Source organism: Rosa chinensis, chromosome 5 (assembly GCF_002994745.2).
Source record: "Rosa chinensis cultivar Old Blush chromosome 5, RchiOBHm-V2, whole genome shotgun sequence".
Taxonomy (NCBI): Eukaryota; Viridiplantae; Streptophyta; class Magnoliopsida; order Rosales; family Rosaceae; genus Rosa; species Rosa chinensis.
In genome coordinates this window covers 85,513,072-85,528,229 of record NC_037092.1, presented here as the reverse complement: position 1 = coordinate 85,528,229, position 15,158 = coordinate 85,513,072, and the positions used below count along the sequence as shown (strand labels likewise).

Sequence of the window (15,158 nt, the reverse complement as noted above, 5' to 3'; positions counted from 1 at the left end):
CGAGCTGTAGTTGCCTTTGTTCTTCGGCTCTGAGGACCATCGCAGTAACGGCGTCGGATTTCTGGATATCGCTGTGCCTCCGGCAGATCTTCCTGCATCGCCGGTATCGGACTCCCGAAATCAAATTTGAAAAGGAGATTTTCAGATAATGAGCCTCTGAGAGGAGGAGGAGGAGGGGGGAGAGAAAGAGAGGAGAGGAAGTTTAATTTTTGGTAGGGCGCTTTTCGAAGTTCGAACAACCACGGCATACAACAGGAAACACAGTTAAAGAACACAAAATTTCAAGTTTAATGGCGCGCATATAGTGTATGCCGTAAAAATGTTCAAAAAATTATCATTTATAGCGTGCATTTATATGCAAGTCGTAAATGATACCCATTCACAGCGTACATTTAATCTCGCGTCGTGAGTAATCAGTTTTCCTGTAGTGTGTAGAGGCATGAATTCAATTCTAAAGAACTGAGATAGACTGGGATTACTTAGCTGGTAGCGCTTGCAGCCGTTGTTGGGATTAAACTGGCTGAGTGTCCATAGTAGTTGTTGCCTGGGTGCCCAAACATTATTATTATTATTATTTTGGAATGGCGTGAACGGTGAATATCACCGAGTAATTGCTAGTTTGCTACAATGAGATCAAGCAATACTTCGACTTCGCTTGCACAAGAGAGATCACAACTTCAGAGATGACTGTCCTAATCAATATGCCTATCAAGATGTTGCGGGTTAGGATTCGAAAGAGTCTTTAGCAGCTCGTCTCTCAGCAAGTCGTTGGTTGACCTGGATATATCGGATTCGGAGGACCAATTACGGGTCTCGATCGATTCGTGGGAGTTGTCAGGACGGGACCCGGCGGGTCTGGGAATGAGAAAGTGAGACTCGGCAACCGCAACTCGGCCGGGAGTAGATCTTGGAGTGGTTACGAGATGTATATGTGCTGCCGGGGAGGGTCACCAAGAGGTGAAACGATGCCAGTGAGCATGGGTGCCCAGAGAGTGACTTTTAGGTGTTCACAACGGAGATGCTTGTAGGGGGAAGAGGCTGCTGCATGGGACGCGAGTCTCCATGGCCGGGTGCACTGAGCAAATTAGGTGGTACCGGACGGCTCAATGAGTGGAGCTGCCGGGGTGCTTCACCGAGCTGACTTATCTTGTCAGATCGTGCTAGACCACGTTATTGCTCGACCACTACGAGCGAGCTTAGAAGTTCCAAATGCTGGTCGCCAATCTTGAAAGTCGATGATTGATGAGGTCGGTCGGGACGTCTGCCACTCAGCTTGGGCCGAAGATGATGGTTGACTTCAGGACCCCGTTGAGGTGTTATCGGGTAACGGAGACTCGAAATTGAACTATAGAGGTTGTTGGGTCTCAGGTGCCGGAGATTCGAAATGTCAGAATGGGAAAGAATCACGGGGACGTTAAGTTGTGAGCGAGCATTGGCTGGTGAGCGCGCAGATGCATGTGTGCGAGCGAGGACAGGCTCTGGGTGCAAAGATAAATATATGTCCAGGGTGCTCAGAGAAGGTTTTGGTGTGCTACCGATAAAACTCCGGTCAACATGGCTAGGTGATGCCGGTGAAGAGATGAACCCATTAGTCAATTATAGACAAGTGCCATGAGAGGAGTTGTGCAAGACTAGCAGTTCTGATCGACCGGGTCTACCACTACATGTAACCGGACCTGGATTCCTAGTTGGGTAGTGGTGTGTTGCATGGCAATGTGATGATGTGATGAGTAGTTGTTGTTGTGGGCAGGTGACCAAGCTGGTCAATTATAGACAAGTACCTCATTGGATGGTTGCATGCGTGAGCTAGGGATAAGTACCTCACTGCATGGTTGCATGCATGAGCCGGTAGGAGAGCTGCATGAGCCGGTAGGTGACACAGCTTTTTGTGTTGATTCCCACAGACAATGCCAATGTTATAGTGTTAACTAGAAAATTTACCCGCGTTTTGCTGCGGGACTTGGTATTATTACAAATGAAAAAGCTTGTATAGACAAAAATAGCTGCATTTAGGGATGCATAATAGTAATCAATTTCTGTTGTTCTAAGTGAACTAACAACTACCCATAATCAAATGAAGTTTTCACTTTGAAACAAATTTTTCACGTGTTCATTTAACACTATGTACAACAACCACGAAGCTCATTCGTGTATTGATCTGAAAAGTTGTCAGCTTCATGCTTTGTAGAGTATAATAGTTGAAATTTTGTCCATCTAGCCATGGAGTATGCAAGATTTGAAGAATGCTTGAAGCTGCAATGTGTGACCTGTGAAAATGAATTGAATTAATTTCAAGAAAACATTGGCCTGCAATAATCAATTTAGAAAACTTCATGATTGGTTCCTTTAGAAGTTATCAGTGCAACCAGGGCAAATTTAGACAACCTCTTCACAAAAAACATACAGAATCAATAATTAGACTATGTCAAAACCAAATGAAACAATACCAAATCTAATATACCTCAAACACACTATCCAAAAGCCAAATCAACCAATAGTAGAATGATAAACAAACACTTAGGTAATTTATTTTTATACATCAGTGAGGCATATAACATAGTTTAAGCAAATATTCTACTTAAATGGAATAGAAAAGATCTTACTATTTAGTCTTGATTACAAAGCTAGAAGTGAGAGTAAGGAAGAGAAGGTCCTCACCCAATTTCTCACAGCAGGAACACATATATCATGACATATATGAATTGACAGCCATCTGAAGTAATAGGTTTCCTATTGCCTGTATATTGTCCATGATTTTATCAAATTAATTCAGGAACCCAAAGAGCAATTTATACAATGAATTGAGAACATGGAATCAAATTAATTCAGCAACCCAAAGAGCAGTTGAAAGCAAAAGAATCAGTAGCATTTTGAAGTTCATTAACATGAAGTATGAAGTGTGATATAACTTCTTTCAATACGAATCTGCTTCCTAGTCTCTAGCATCAGATATAGATTATTAAGCTGCACAGCAGATACTCTCTTTTAATAATTTTTCTCCCATCAGCTTATCTCCATATTAATAATAATGACATCAATAGTTCATTACCTCATGATGTGCAGCAGTCTTATCATCCACAACAAAATAATCATGTCGAATCCATGATAGAATGTTGCCTCCGCTGACCGAAAGCATAAACTCAATCCCCTTATTCTAGTTGCTTACATTTACATGTAAAAATTTGTCTGAATCAGCAAACATCGACATTTCGTACAATAATGTGGAAGTATTGAAAAACTGCATAACAAAATCAATCTACGCATACTTTTGTACCTTTCTAGATCCTATGTAAGTGTAGCTAAAGCAGTTTCGATCCCAAAGTTCCAAATCCAATACCAATGGCAGAACCTAAAGTCACAAACTTCAATCAGTAAAAGCTTAAAATACTAAAACCCTATAACTAAAAACAACAAAAGAAACCATTTTGCAAAGATGGGTATCTCAGATAATCAAAGATGCAGTCAAACTGTTGTCTTCTCTGATAAAATGACTTGATATTAGAACATGGAAAAATGTGATGCTATTTATCACAACCTAGCAAAAACGTAAATACTTTCTTGTTTAACAAAATTGGCACGTACCTTTATTCGGAACAGCAATACCATTCTCCAACTCCAGATCATGGAGACATGCCTGGAAAAAGTGATTCCAACTCCAGATCTTGTGAGATAGTTTTCTGACATAAAACAAAGAGGATCAGGAAGCAATTGCCGAACTTCCAAGACCAAGTGAGTTGTATCAATATACACTGGCAGATTACATAAAAGTTAACAAAATTGGCAGATACCTTTATTCAGAACAGCAATACCATTCTCCAACTCCAGATCATGGAGACATGCCTGGAAAAAGTGATTCCAACTCCAGATCTTGTGAGATAGTTTTCTGACATAAAGAAAGAGCATCAGGAAGCAATTGCTGGACTTCCAAGACCAAGTGAGTTGTATCAATATACACTGGCAGATTACATAAAAGTTAACTATATGCTGAGAACAACATAGCCACATAGGCAGAGGAAAAGCATGCACTTTTGAACCCAGAAACAGTTCAATTCAACAGATCTAATAACACTTCATAGTTTTGACTTTGCGATATGAACCCATAACAACACATCATCCAATTTAGCTCTGTCTTTTCCCCCCAATTTCCTAACCCAACCAAATGAAATGCAAGCAAAGAGGCTTAACAGAAACCATAGATAACCCAGAGAGCAGCCACATAGTATCTTCATGAGCAGCCACTGCAAGCTTAAAATTTTTCAACATTTCAACCAATTCGATGCGAAAGGCTAAAACCAAATTCAAGATTTCACCCCTAGTTTGTTTTTCTTCCCAATCACTCATGCATATGGAGGGAAAGAATAAAAATAAAAACTAAAAATTACATCCAATCTATCATGAAAATTCATAAACAGACAATAATGAAGCACTGCCAATAAGTTTCTGAATTACTCAGACCCAGTAAATCATGAATCACAGAGAAAAAGGATAAAGCAAAAACAACCGGTCAATAATATTTGTTTGCAGAATAGAGATACACTCATTGAATAAAAGCTTACTTAATCAACAAAAAGCTTATGTTCTATGAAGCAACCACGCCAAAAAAAAAAAAATTGCAAAAACCAAAGAGTTACTTGAAGTGACATCATTTAGTGCAGGGAGAGATAGAAACCGAGGAGGACTAAACTTGCAGACTTTGAAATCAAGTTTCAAAGGAAAAGTTGCAGACTTTGAAATGAAGTTTCATATACAAAGAATTGAATTGATCTTTAATTAACAAAAGAAGGAGAGAACAAAGGTATTTATTTTGATAAATTGCAGAATTTCAAAAATGAATCAGTATCAAGATACCTTTTCTTTTGTATCTCAACGCTCGACGTTTTATAGAGACTGCAAATCAGAGAAAAACAATTTCAGATCAATTGTTTTCAGGAACATGTTAATATAGCTAGAATGAAACGAAATCAGTTTGGGTAAATGAGTAAAAGATGAATAAATATGACATTGATGTTGATCTCACAGAGTGGAAGAGTTACCGAGCTAGTGATTTTGATCACCCCTGACTTTCGGGTTAGATAACACTGATTCTTGATGGTAATGGAGGCTTCCCGAACATTAGAGATCATCCGTTTTGCTTATATATCAGAATTGATGGCAAATTGTAAATCCCCAAAACTTGAGTGCAAGAGTGTAATTGTAAAGGTCATTCCTTTAAACAATGTTTCTTTGCCCCGTAAACTGCAAAATGGTTCTAGGTTCATCTTCTTCTAGCTCAAATGATTTCTCTGACACTGATTGCTTCAACGTTCATATGATTTGAAATCAATGAAAGGTGACATAAGCTTTTGGAATATTTACGTCAGTTAAATTACTTGATAAAAATTTTTAACAATAAATATTTGGTAATAATAATTGTATTCACATTAGTGTAACAAATATTTTAATTTACAGATTTTGCAAAACATCTTTGTAAACAATGTTTTTAGTGTATTTGTTTGGTATACCATCACTATTCTTTATTAAAACTTTCAAGCCCTTTCTTGATGTAACTCTTGAAAGTGCGACATATAATTGCCCATGAGTAAAAACAGGTTTAGGTAAATATATACCAACTTGATTTAGTGATTGTCCTTGACTCTTATTAATTGTCATAGCGTAACATAGTCTAATTGGAAATTGACGTCTTTTAAAAATAAATGGCCATTTGTTCTCCGTTGCTGTAAGAATGATTCGAGGTATAAATTTTTTTTTATTTATATTGGTTCCTGTCAATATTTTTGCTTCGATTAATCGATCAAATAATGCTGTTATTATTAATCTTGTACCATTGCATAATCCAGATCGTTGATTTAAATTTCTTAATAACATAATAGGCATTCTAACTTTTAAATTTAATTTATGTGATGGTAATCCAGTGAATTCTGAAAGCTTGAAGAAGAAAAGCAAGAAAAACAAGGAAATTGAGAAAGAAAGAAATTATATTAGAAGGTATATGCTCTGATACATTCGGAAAGAAGAACCTGCAACTATATATACTAAGTCCATGTGGATCTAATTACACATTTACCCTTAACATCCCCCCTCAACCTGATGGGAGAGGAACACTCATCAGGTTGCAACAGAAACAAAAAAAATTGTAGTCAATACAGGAGCACAGAGCACAGGGATGTTTATCTTATCCGGGTGGAATGAGTTGCTGTGATTGCTGCAGCCCCATATCATGACAGATCTTCCTACAATTCATTAATGGTCTATCTGGAGGAGTGGAGTGTAGCTGTGAAGAGCCTTGTATCAACACAGTGTTGATTTCTTTGAGTATAGCTTGTTGCCATGTTGGGGTATCAATGGAGACTAGCATTGGTTCAAAGGTGGGAAAGGCAGCCTGGGCTTGACATTCTACAGTAGAGCCGGAACCAACGCGTTGAGATTGATTCATGTTGGTTGTAGGAGGCACAACACCAAGTTTTGTGAAGGCACCAAATTTCATCTTCATCTTCACTTTCTCCAGCCTGGGAACATGTTTTACTAAAACTTTGTCCAAGCTCTCACATTCTGTAACATTGTTTCCTCCTTTTTTCTTTTCAAGTGTATGATATTGATAATTGTTTCCCTTTGCCAAGACTTGCATTTTCTCTCTTTCTAACCTGTGCATAGGTTTAAGCATGATCTTGTCCAAACTATCTTCAGCCCCTTTGGTTCCAGCCTTCTTATTTATTTCTGCCGCAGTGACATGTTTTCCCATATTCTCTGCAGCACCCTTATTCAAGTCAATATGTTCTCTCTCATGTGTAAGGGCACCAAGATGTTGCAATTTGTTATTTTGCTGAAAACCAACATTTTGCTGCTGTGAAAAAGTCTCCACTTTGCCATTGTTTTTGTTGTTGTAGTTGAGAATCCTGTTGATTGGAAGTTGAGGATAACAGCTGTTGTTGTTGTTCTCTAAAATATTATTAGAGCTTCTTTCATTGAACTTCCCAGAAGGATCCCCAAATTTCTGTGAGAAATCATGTTGTGGACCATGGTAGGGCTGTGATATTCTACCACTATAGGGAACTTGCATATATCCACCATCAGAGTATACATTGTCATTACTACGTGCTTGCTGGCATGAGAAATTCCTTGTATTACTTTGTGAGAAGTTTCCTTGTTGTGGAGCCAATATTGACTGGGTGACATTGTTCTGTGAGTACCTGTATTGTTGTGTGTACCCATAGTGCATAGATGGTGGCGAAGCATATCCAACTTGACTTGTGCTAACAGGAGACATATTATATGCACTGTAGTTTGGGACCCCAGTAGTGACAGAAGGCATATAATATGTGTTTGTGCTAGCAGGAGTAAAGCAATTAAAAGGCATACCTAAACTAGCAGGATTAAAGCCACCAAGATGTTGAGAAAAACCAGTAGGCAAATATGGTGAGGTGTGAACAAAATTTGCATCAGGAGGATGAACACTGAAATCAGATGCACTGGGAGAGAATGTCATCATGGAGCCATTACTTGACATATGGGGTAACCCAAAATTTCCATTTTGCATCATTGCATTAGCAGCATATGCAATATTCATAGCAGAAACAGATGTAGTGACATAGTTGGTATTATTAGGCATAATAGTATGTTGAGGTACACAAGAAAATTGAGAGGAGTAAGATGTGTACCAGGAGATTGGTTCTCATGATTAACAATAGATGTAGTCACGGGAGCAGAAGCAATAGATCTTGATTCTTGAACAATGTCAGACTCAAAATCCAATAATAGTGTGTGAAGCTCTCTTAGAGTGATCGGTGTCTTACTAGCTCTGATGACAATCCTTATGGTTGAGAAATCAGCAAGCAATCCATTCAAGATCGAAGTCACTATATCTTCATCAGAAATATAAACTCCAGCTAATGAAAGTTTTTCCCGAATAGTTTTAAATCGCTCCATATACTTGTCAATCATTACCTTTATGAATTTTCTGCATAGAGTTCCGGAGCTCAAAAGCTTTGAACTTTGAAAGTTTAGCATATCTCTCCTCAAGCAAAAACCAAAGTTCTTTTGAGGTTTTACTTCCAATAATGAATGAAAGAGCATCTGATGACAAAGTAGTAGCTAGTAAAGTAATCAAAGCAGAGTCATTCTTCCTCCAATCCTTATACTCTTGTGTAAACTCAGGGGTAATACCAATCTCTGCGATTTTGTATTGTGGAGGACAAGGCACAGACCCATCAATATATCCCATTAGATCACACCCTACTAACATTGACTCTAGCATGAATCTCCAAGTCACATAGTTAGTATCATTTAACTGCAGAGTGATGAGATTGCAGAAGTTGGAAAGGAGACAATCATCCAACCAATTAGTATTCATGATTATGAGAGCAGAGGTAATAAGAAACACATAACCGAATACTAGTATAAGATACTTCTTCAAAAGAAAACCAAACAAAGAAATCTGGAGAAACCCAATTTCCAAGCCTTCAACTTCTTCACAAGAAAACCAATAATACTGAGTTGCTTCAATTATTCCCAAAATCTCAGAGTTCAGAGACGTTCTTCTAAATTTTCACACTATTAATCAAACTCCCCAAATTTCTGAAGGTAAGAGCACACAAGAGCAAGTAGAGATTGAGAGTGAACCAAAGGACTGTATGCTAGAGATGAGTAACTTCAAGTAAACACAAAATCGAACACAGGTAATAAAATGTTGGCTTGAATAGTATCTGAATGTATGTAAAATCGATTATCTCTCACACAGAGAAGAGAGCAACAAATCTGAGTCTTGAATTTCCTCAATCGAAAAAGCTAGGGTTTCAATTATTCACTTTCAACTTTCCAAATCAGATAACTAAAAACAAATTGCTTTAATCACTAAAAGTATGCTTTTGTACCAGAATTCTTCAACAAATCATTGATATATTGCACCAAATCTTGACAAAATCAAATCGCAGAACTATGAAATTGAGCTTATCTCAAGAACCAGCACACAAAATCTCTGAAAAGGCCGATTAAGGACACTGAGAAAGTAAGCTTTACTTGAGTGGCTAGAGCTCTGACGAAGATTCCAGTGCTCTGATGAAGAAACCCGGTCCCGATCAGAACCTGGCTCTTGATGCCATGAAAGCTTGAAGAAGAAAAGCAAGAAAATAAAGGAAATTGAGAGAGAAAGAAATTATATTAGAAGGTATATGCTCTGATACATTCGGAAAGAAGAACCTTCAACTATATATACCAAGTCCATGTGGAGCTAATTACACATTTACCCTTAACAAATTCAAGTTTATTTAAAAATTCTGTGGGATACAAAAGATGAATATTTTCATTACTTTGGGAATCTTGAACAATAGTATCTGAACTTAGATAAGTCGTTGTATTACCTGGTAGTAAATTCACAACATAATCATTTATATCTTTTACTGTAGCATTTTGTGGTGTAACTATTGCACGTTCTCTTAAGTAATCAAATTTATCATAATTAGCATAAAAATTTGAATAAGTTGCAGTAAAAATTGCTTCTATTGGATCTATATAAGTGTCAATGAGTATATCATTCGGAATTTCAACCCAAGACATGTCTGTATCATTTTCATAATTCATTGAATGTATTTTACCTTCTCCAACTTGTAATAACCAATTTGCAAAAGTCGAAATATTTTTTTTATCTTCCTCAGTTAAATTTTTTTTTGATAGTCTCATATTTTCTGTTAAATGAAATATTTTAAATGATTGCCAGAGGTATCAGTAATTTAATGAAGCTTCTATTATTTACTCTTTAGTTCCTCCTGCAATAACTGGTAAAATTTGTCTAAAATCTCCGCCTAATAAAATGGGTTTACCACCAAAAGGTTTATTTTCTTGTGTATTATTTGAACATGATAGAATATCGCGTAAAGATTTATCCAGTGATTCAAAACAATATTTATGACACATTGGGGCTTCGTCCCAAATAATTAGTTCTGTTTGATGAATTAATTTTGCAAGATGACTACCTTTTTTTATTGGACAGATTGATAGATTATTCACTGTAAGAGGTATTTTAAATCTTGAATGAGCTAAAACAATTTTTCCTTCGGATCTTAATTTACTTATTATTGTGTGCCATAAAAAGGTTTTACCAGTTCCTCCATGACCATGAACAAAAAAAGTATTACATGTTCTTTTTTCAATTCCTTCAATGACTTCGTTGTAGACAATTTTTTTATCTGTATTTAATTGGGCGACTAAATTTGTATGTTGGTGTTTTAATTCAGCAGAATTGTAATCCAATTCTTCTCTTAATAGTCTATTATTCAACTCTAACATTCTATCTGTATCAGGCATTGGTAATTGATGATCTTTTAATGAACTTGATGACATATTAAATAGATGTTCTAGTTCAAACAATAATCTATTTTTTAATTCTGATTCAGGTATAATTAAATTTGGATTTTGAATTTCAGTTCTAGCTTTATGTAAAATATCATCGCACATATTCGACCAATGTGAATCAAATAGTATTCGAGCATTTGCAACATCACAAAATAAAATTATTGTAACAAAAAGTTGACGCATTTCAGAAACTGTTGCAACAAATGAAGAATTTGTTAATGCTTCAATCCATTCTTTATCATCTCCCAATAAACCTAAAGCTTGACAGGATTCTTGATATGAAGGGTACATAATGCCATTGACAGTTTTTATTGAATTGAAATCATAACAACCTTTTTGAATATTTAATAACATTCTCATAAAATATAATTCACCTTTTGTAGGAGGCACATATGTTATTCGTCCAATTGCTTCGTATCGTTTTCGTGGCGCCCAAGATTTTTCGGAATCATGCCAAACAAATTTAGTTGGAAATTCTGCATAAGTTAATCCACATGCTTCTGGATAAGCTTTATTTGCTTCAAACCATCCAGTCAACATAGTGTTTTCCGTACTTCTGTATTTTATTATTGATTCAAGAGAGGTTGATTCATCAAAAATTATATTTTGTTGTAAAGGTAAATGAATATGTAACCGTTGTACAGCAGGATGTCGAGAATTAATTGGATATTCGAATAATCTCCAGACAGATTCATGAGGAGTTAAACAACGACAGTGAAGGTAAGTTTGAATTTCATCATTTAAATTTTCTTGTAGTAAAATTCGAGCTCGGTCGGACCTTTATTAATATATTTAAATAAGTATTTAATTAGCATAGATTGGGAGCATGATTCAACATTAATGTGAGCGTTATATCTTAATAATAAATTTGAATTATAAAATTGGGAGCATGATTCAACATTAATGTGAATACTTACAAAATTATTACCAACATGCACACCATTTTTTATGACAAATTTTGTATTATCATCACTGCGTTTATATGTTGGTGGTGAATTTGCTTCAAATGTAGTCTTTGAATTATATGGTTTTGGAAAAGATTTAGTGCATTTTCCGTTTCTCATGCAAGGAGATTTTGAATTTATCTGTCCACAGGGTCCATGAATCATAAATTCACTAACAATTTTGAAAAGTTCTGGATCAATGTTTTTATCAGGTAATTCTGCTGAAATAATAGAATCTATATATATCCGCTGCTGTATAACATTTGTAATCTTTTTTTAACCAAAATAACATATGAGCATGAGGAAGTCCTCTTTTTTAAAACTCTATTGTATGAACATCTGCATCAATCTCTCCAAAAGGTTCTCCAGATTTAATATAACTGATCATATTTTGTAATTTTATTTTAAACATTCTTGAAATTATATCAGGTCTATCTTCAGCTTTATATTCAGGTTTTTCTTTAAAATATCTTTGTATTTCTGGCCATTTAACATTGCAGGTAAAAGTTATAAATAAATCTGGATTACCGTATTGTCTACAAATTGTCATTGCATCTTGATAATTATTAATCATATCTCTAGGACTTCCTGTATGAGAACTTGGGAAAATAATTTTTTGTCCTAAGTCATGACCTTTATTAATTCCAGATGAAAATGCAGTATACATTTCTTCATAAACTTCACTTCTTAAATTTTTTTGATTTTTTCTAATCCAATCTAAACGATCTTCTTCAACAGTTGCATAAGAATCAACTAAAAATTGTTGAAATAATCATCCACCTTGTAACAAAGTATTTTCTATATTGTTTCTATCTTGAATTTGATATGTAATATAACTACGCATTGATATTCTTTCTCTTTTTCGTTGAGAATTTGTCGAAGCTTTTTGCATTGGTAAATTCGGTTTATACCCATCTTCACCATATGGAAAAAGTATTGGATAATTGTAATGACATATACTTTGGGTGTATTTTAGAGATTCGTTGTAAGTGTCTATCATTTGATTCAATAATTATATCTCTATTCGAGTCATGTTGTCCAATATCACCAACGATTAAACCACCAATTTCTTTAGATGTTGGTCTTTCATATTGTTTGTTATCAGTAGGTAGACAATCAAGTAGGCTCATGTTAAATAAAGGTAGTGAATGATTTTCAAATTTAACTTTTATTGTTCGAAATTGTTTTACTAATTCATTAATTTCATCAAACATCTTAGTAAGTCCTTCAACAATTTCTGGTTTAATATTTTGATTAACATGAAGAGGATCAATTGCGTTAATACGATTTGAAATCTCATTGTTTGTATCATATATATATAATTGTGCGTATTTAGGGGATTCACCATCAGAAGGTAAAATAGAACCCATCAAATGATGAACTTGACCACTAATTTTGAATACATATGGACCTGATCCAGTGTTTATTTTATGATCAATTGTTGCTCCCATTGATGTAAAAGAGAACATTGAATTATACACTCTAATATTCTCTTTAAAAAGCTTGCTATCTGGACCATTATTTGGATTCAATAATGTTTTAAGCAAATTAGGAGTTGGTTTAGGTACAGGAAGCTTGATTTCTCCTTTTTGACAACAATTTGTATAAATGGGCAATGCTTTTGTAGATTTTTGTTTGATAGCTTCTTCAACCCAAAAACATGCATTAAAATACTTACATGTGTAAACATTGTCCCCTGAATCTTCATATGTAACAACTGATCCTGAAAACAAAAAAATAATTTCTTGTTAAATAATTTATGTAACTTCTAATTTTTTAAACCATGTCAAATAAGATTTTAAAGTAACAACCTTGTTTAGTTCTTTGATATAATGCTTGACCAAAAGACTGAGAACATTCACCTGTGTACATTTTGAAAAAAATAAATAAAAATAAATAAATTACATTGTTCATTAAAACAACAATTCTTTAATTGTTATTATGTAGAAATAGATATACCTCTGATGTCAGCACTCTCTGCAAATTGCAAGGAATTACTATTCACCACATGTTCAGGTACAACTGCATATAAACATTGAAAGAGCTAATTAAAAACTATGTATATACTACTCAATGATTTTAATATTATGTAAAATATTATATTACTAATTTCAACTGTATTATTGTTACTTGAATGTTCATCAAGAGAGAGAGGTTGATTCACAATAACAGTAGGAATTTGTCGATTGGTTCTAATCCGTTTATCTCGATGTTCCAATATGCTCATATCTTCATTCGTCATCTCCAGAGCTTCATTATCTGTTGCCACTATCGGCTGAGATACTACAAACGAAATTTAAACAATATTACTCACTTCAAATTTCTAAATACAAATCAGATTCTGGTAAAGATACTTGTTCAAATCAACATGTTAAAGCTGACAAAGTGACAATCTGTACTCACCTTGTTTCCACCTTCTTGACTTAATTTCATCACTTCTTCCCTTGACTTTTCTAGGTCTTGATTCCATCGCTGCATAAGTTGTGAAGAAAACAAACACTGATTTTTTGGGAATACATAGAATCCAGGTCCTGGATTCCAAGATATAGATCATGTCTAATAAACCGTGATATATATTTCTTTCAGGATATATAGTGGTAGAAATGGGGAAAAACGATCAAATGAAAGAATGTTAATTCAGACCACTTAAAACAACAGAAAAACTGAAGTACAGTACTGCTTTGAGTTATAGTTGGAATAGTAAAATGAATAGTGCAGGAGCTTTAGTATATAGTAAAAATTCAAGTTTACAAATAAACTATTCAGTTATAACTGCAGATGCGATTTTGATATAAAGAAAGAAAAAACTGCAGGCATGTGAAAATGACCTGAAAAGTATATCACAGTGAGTGAAAATCAGAAATCCAAAGCTCATCCACTATATATTTAAACACACATTTACAACCAAAATCTTAGGATCAATCATATTATTCTCATATATAAGAAAAAGGGATCAAACAAAAAGAGAAACTGAAGAAAGAGAGCACAATCATTTGCATATTCATAATCTGCTAAATATAGACACAATTCAAACTGTTACAAAATCCATACCTGAATGCAAGACAACTGAAGAATGTGGCTGCAAACTGTTCCTAGAATCTGGAAAATAAAATGGCGGCTCATCAAGAACAATCACAAAATGATTCAAAACCTCATTTCTTATCATCAACTATTCCAATCCTTCACCCATCAAATACAGCACCCAGAAAGAATTTCAAATCACATTCTCAGAAAGTCACAAATAACTTCCACTTGTCCTATTTTAAAGTGAGAAATATACTTAAATGAGAAAAGGCACAGAATACTCAATCAACCAAACACAGGACCAGCTACTTGATCATATTTGAAAGCGAGAAATATACTTAAATGAGAAAAGGCACAGAATAAAAGATTGAAGTCTCACCTATGAAATTCGAGATGAAACTGATTTCCCTTCTTCCCTTTCCTATTTGAATGTCTCAGACTTTACAAAGACTGCAAATTATGGAAAATCAAAAGTTATTTAGAGATAAAACAAAATTAGTTCTAACATCAGAAATTCCCAACATTGTCTTTAGTCACAAATTCCCATAAAACAGAAATTGTTCTCTCTGTTGTTTTAAATAAAGCTGACAGCCAATTTTCACTTATACTATTTAAGATTACTCTTAATGCTTTAGCTATTGAAGATCACATCTTATTGATCCCCACTTACTCAGAATCCACTATTAAATATGGTTCAGAGCACGATAATTACGAAACCAAACCCAAAACCTCTCTAAGAAAACCAAGCTCCAACAGCTTACTTTCAAAAAAAGAGGGAAAAAAAACACTCACCACCAAAAGACTAATCAAACTTGTTAAGAACACTGAACAAAGAAAACAACAAAG

General features: G+C 34.8%; 1 protein-coding gene and 1 long non-coding RNA gene across 2 annotated transcripts in view; both read right to left on the bottom strand.

The window, feature by feature from the left end:
- Nucleotides 1–2,129: 2,129 nt before the first annotated feature.
- Nucleotides 2,130–5,301, bottom strand: LOC112164814. The gene is made up of 7 exons (XR_005800809.1): nucleotides 5,034–5,301; nucleotides 4,849–4,887; nucleotides 3,789–3,883; nucleotides 3,583–3,677; nucleotides 3,275–3,349; nucleotides 3,050–3,161; nucleotides 2,130–2,267 (listed from the first exon to the last, which is right to left on the bottom strand). It is a non-coding gene; the product is annotated as an uncharacterized LOC112164814 (long non-coding RNA).
- A 6,892-nt stretch (nucleotides 5,302–12,193) lies between these two features.
- The window catches only part of LOC112164813, a 33,370-nt gene continuing 30,405 nt past the window's right edge, over nucleotides 12,194–15,158 (bottom strand). The window contains exons 6-12 of the mRNA XM_040506040.1: nucleotides 14,340–14,387; nucleotides 13,692–13,760; nucleotides 13,404–13,571; nucleotides 13,248–13,310; nucleotides 13,100–13,150; nucleotides 12,501–13,011; nucleotides 12,194–12,203 (exon numbers count right to left, since the gene is read on the bottom strand). Coding sequence (XP_040361974.1) covers nucleotides 12,194–12,203; nucleotides 12,501–13,011; nucleotides 13,100–13,150; nucleotides 13,248–13,310; nucleotides 13,404–13,571; nucleotides 13,692–13,758 — 870 coding nt within the window. The 5' untranslated portion in view covers nucleotides 13,759–13,760; nucleotides 14,340–14,387. The remainder of the gene's footprint in view (nucleotides 12,204–12,500; nucleotides 13,012–13,099; nucleotides 13,151–13,247; nucleotides 13,311–13,403; nucleotides 13,572–13,691; nucleotides 13,761–14,339; nucleotides 14,388–15,158) is intronic.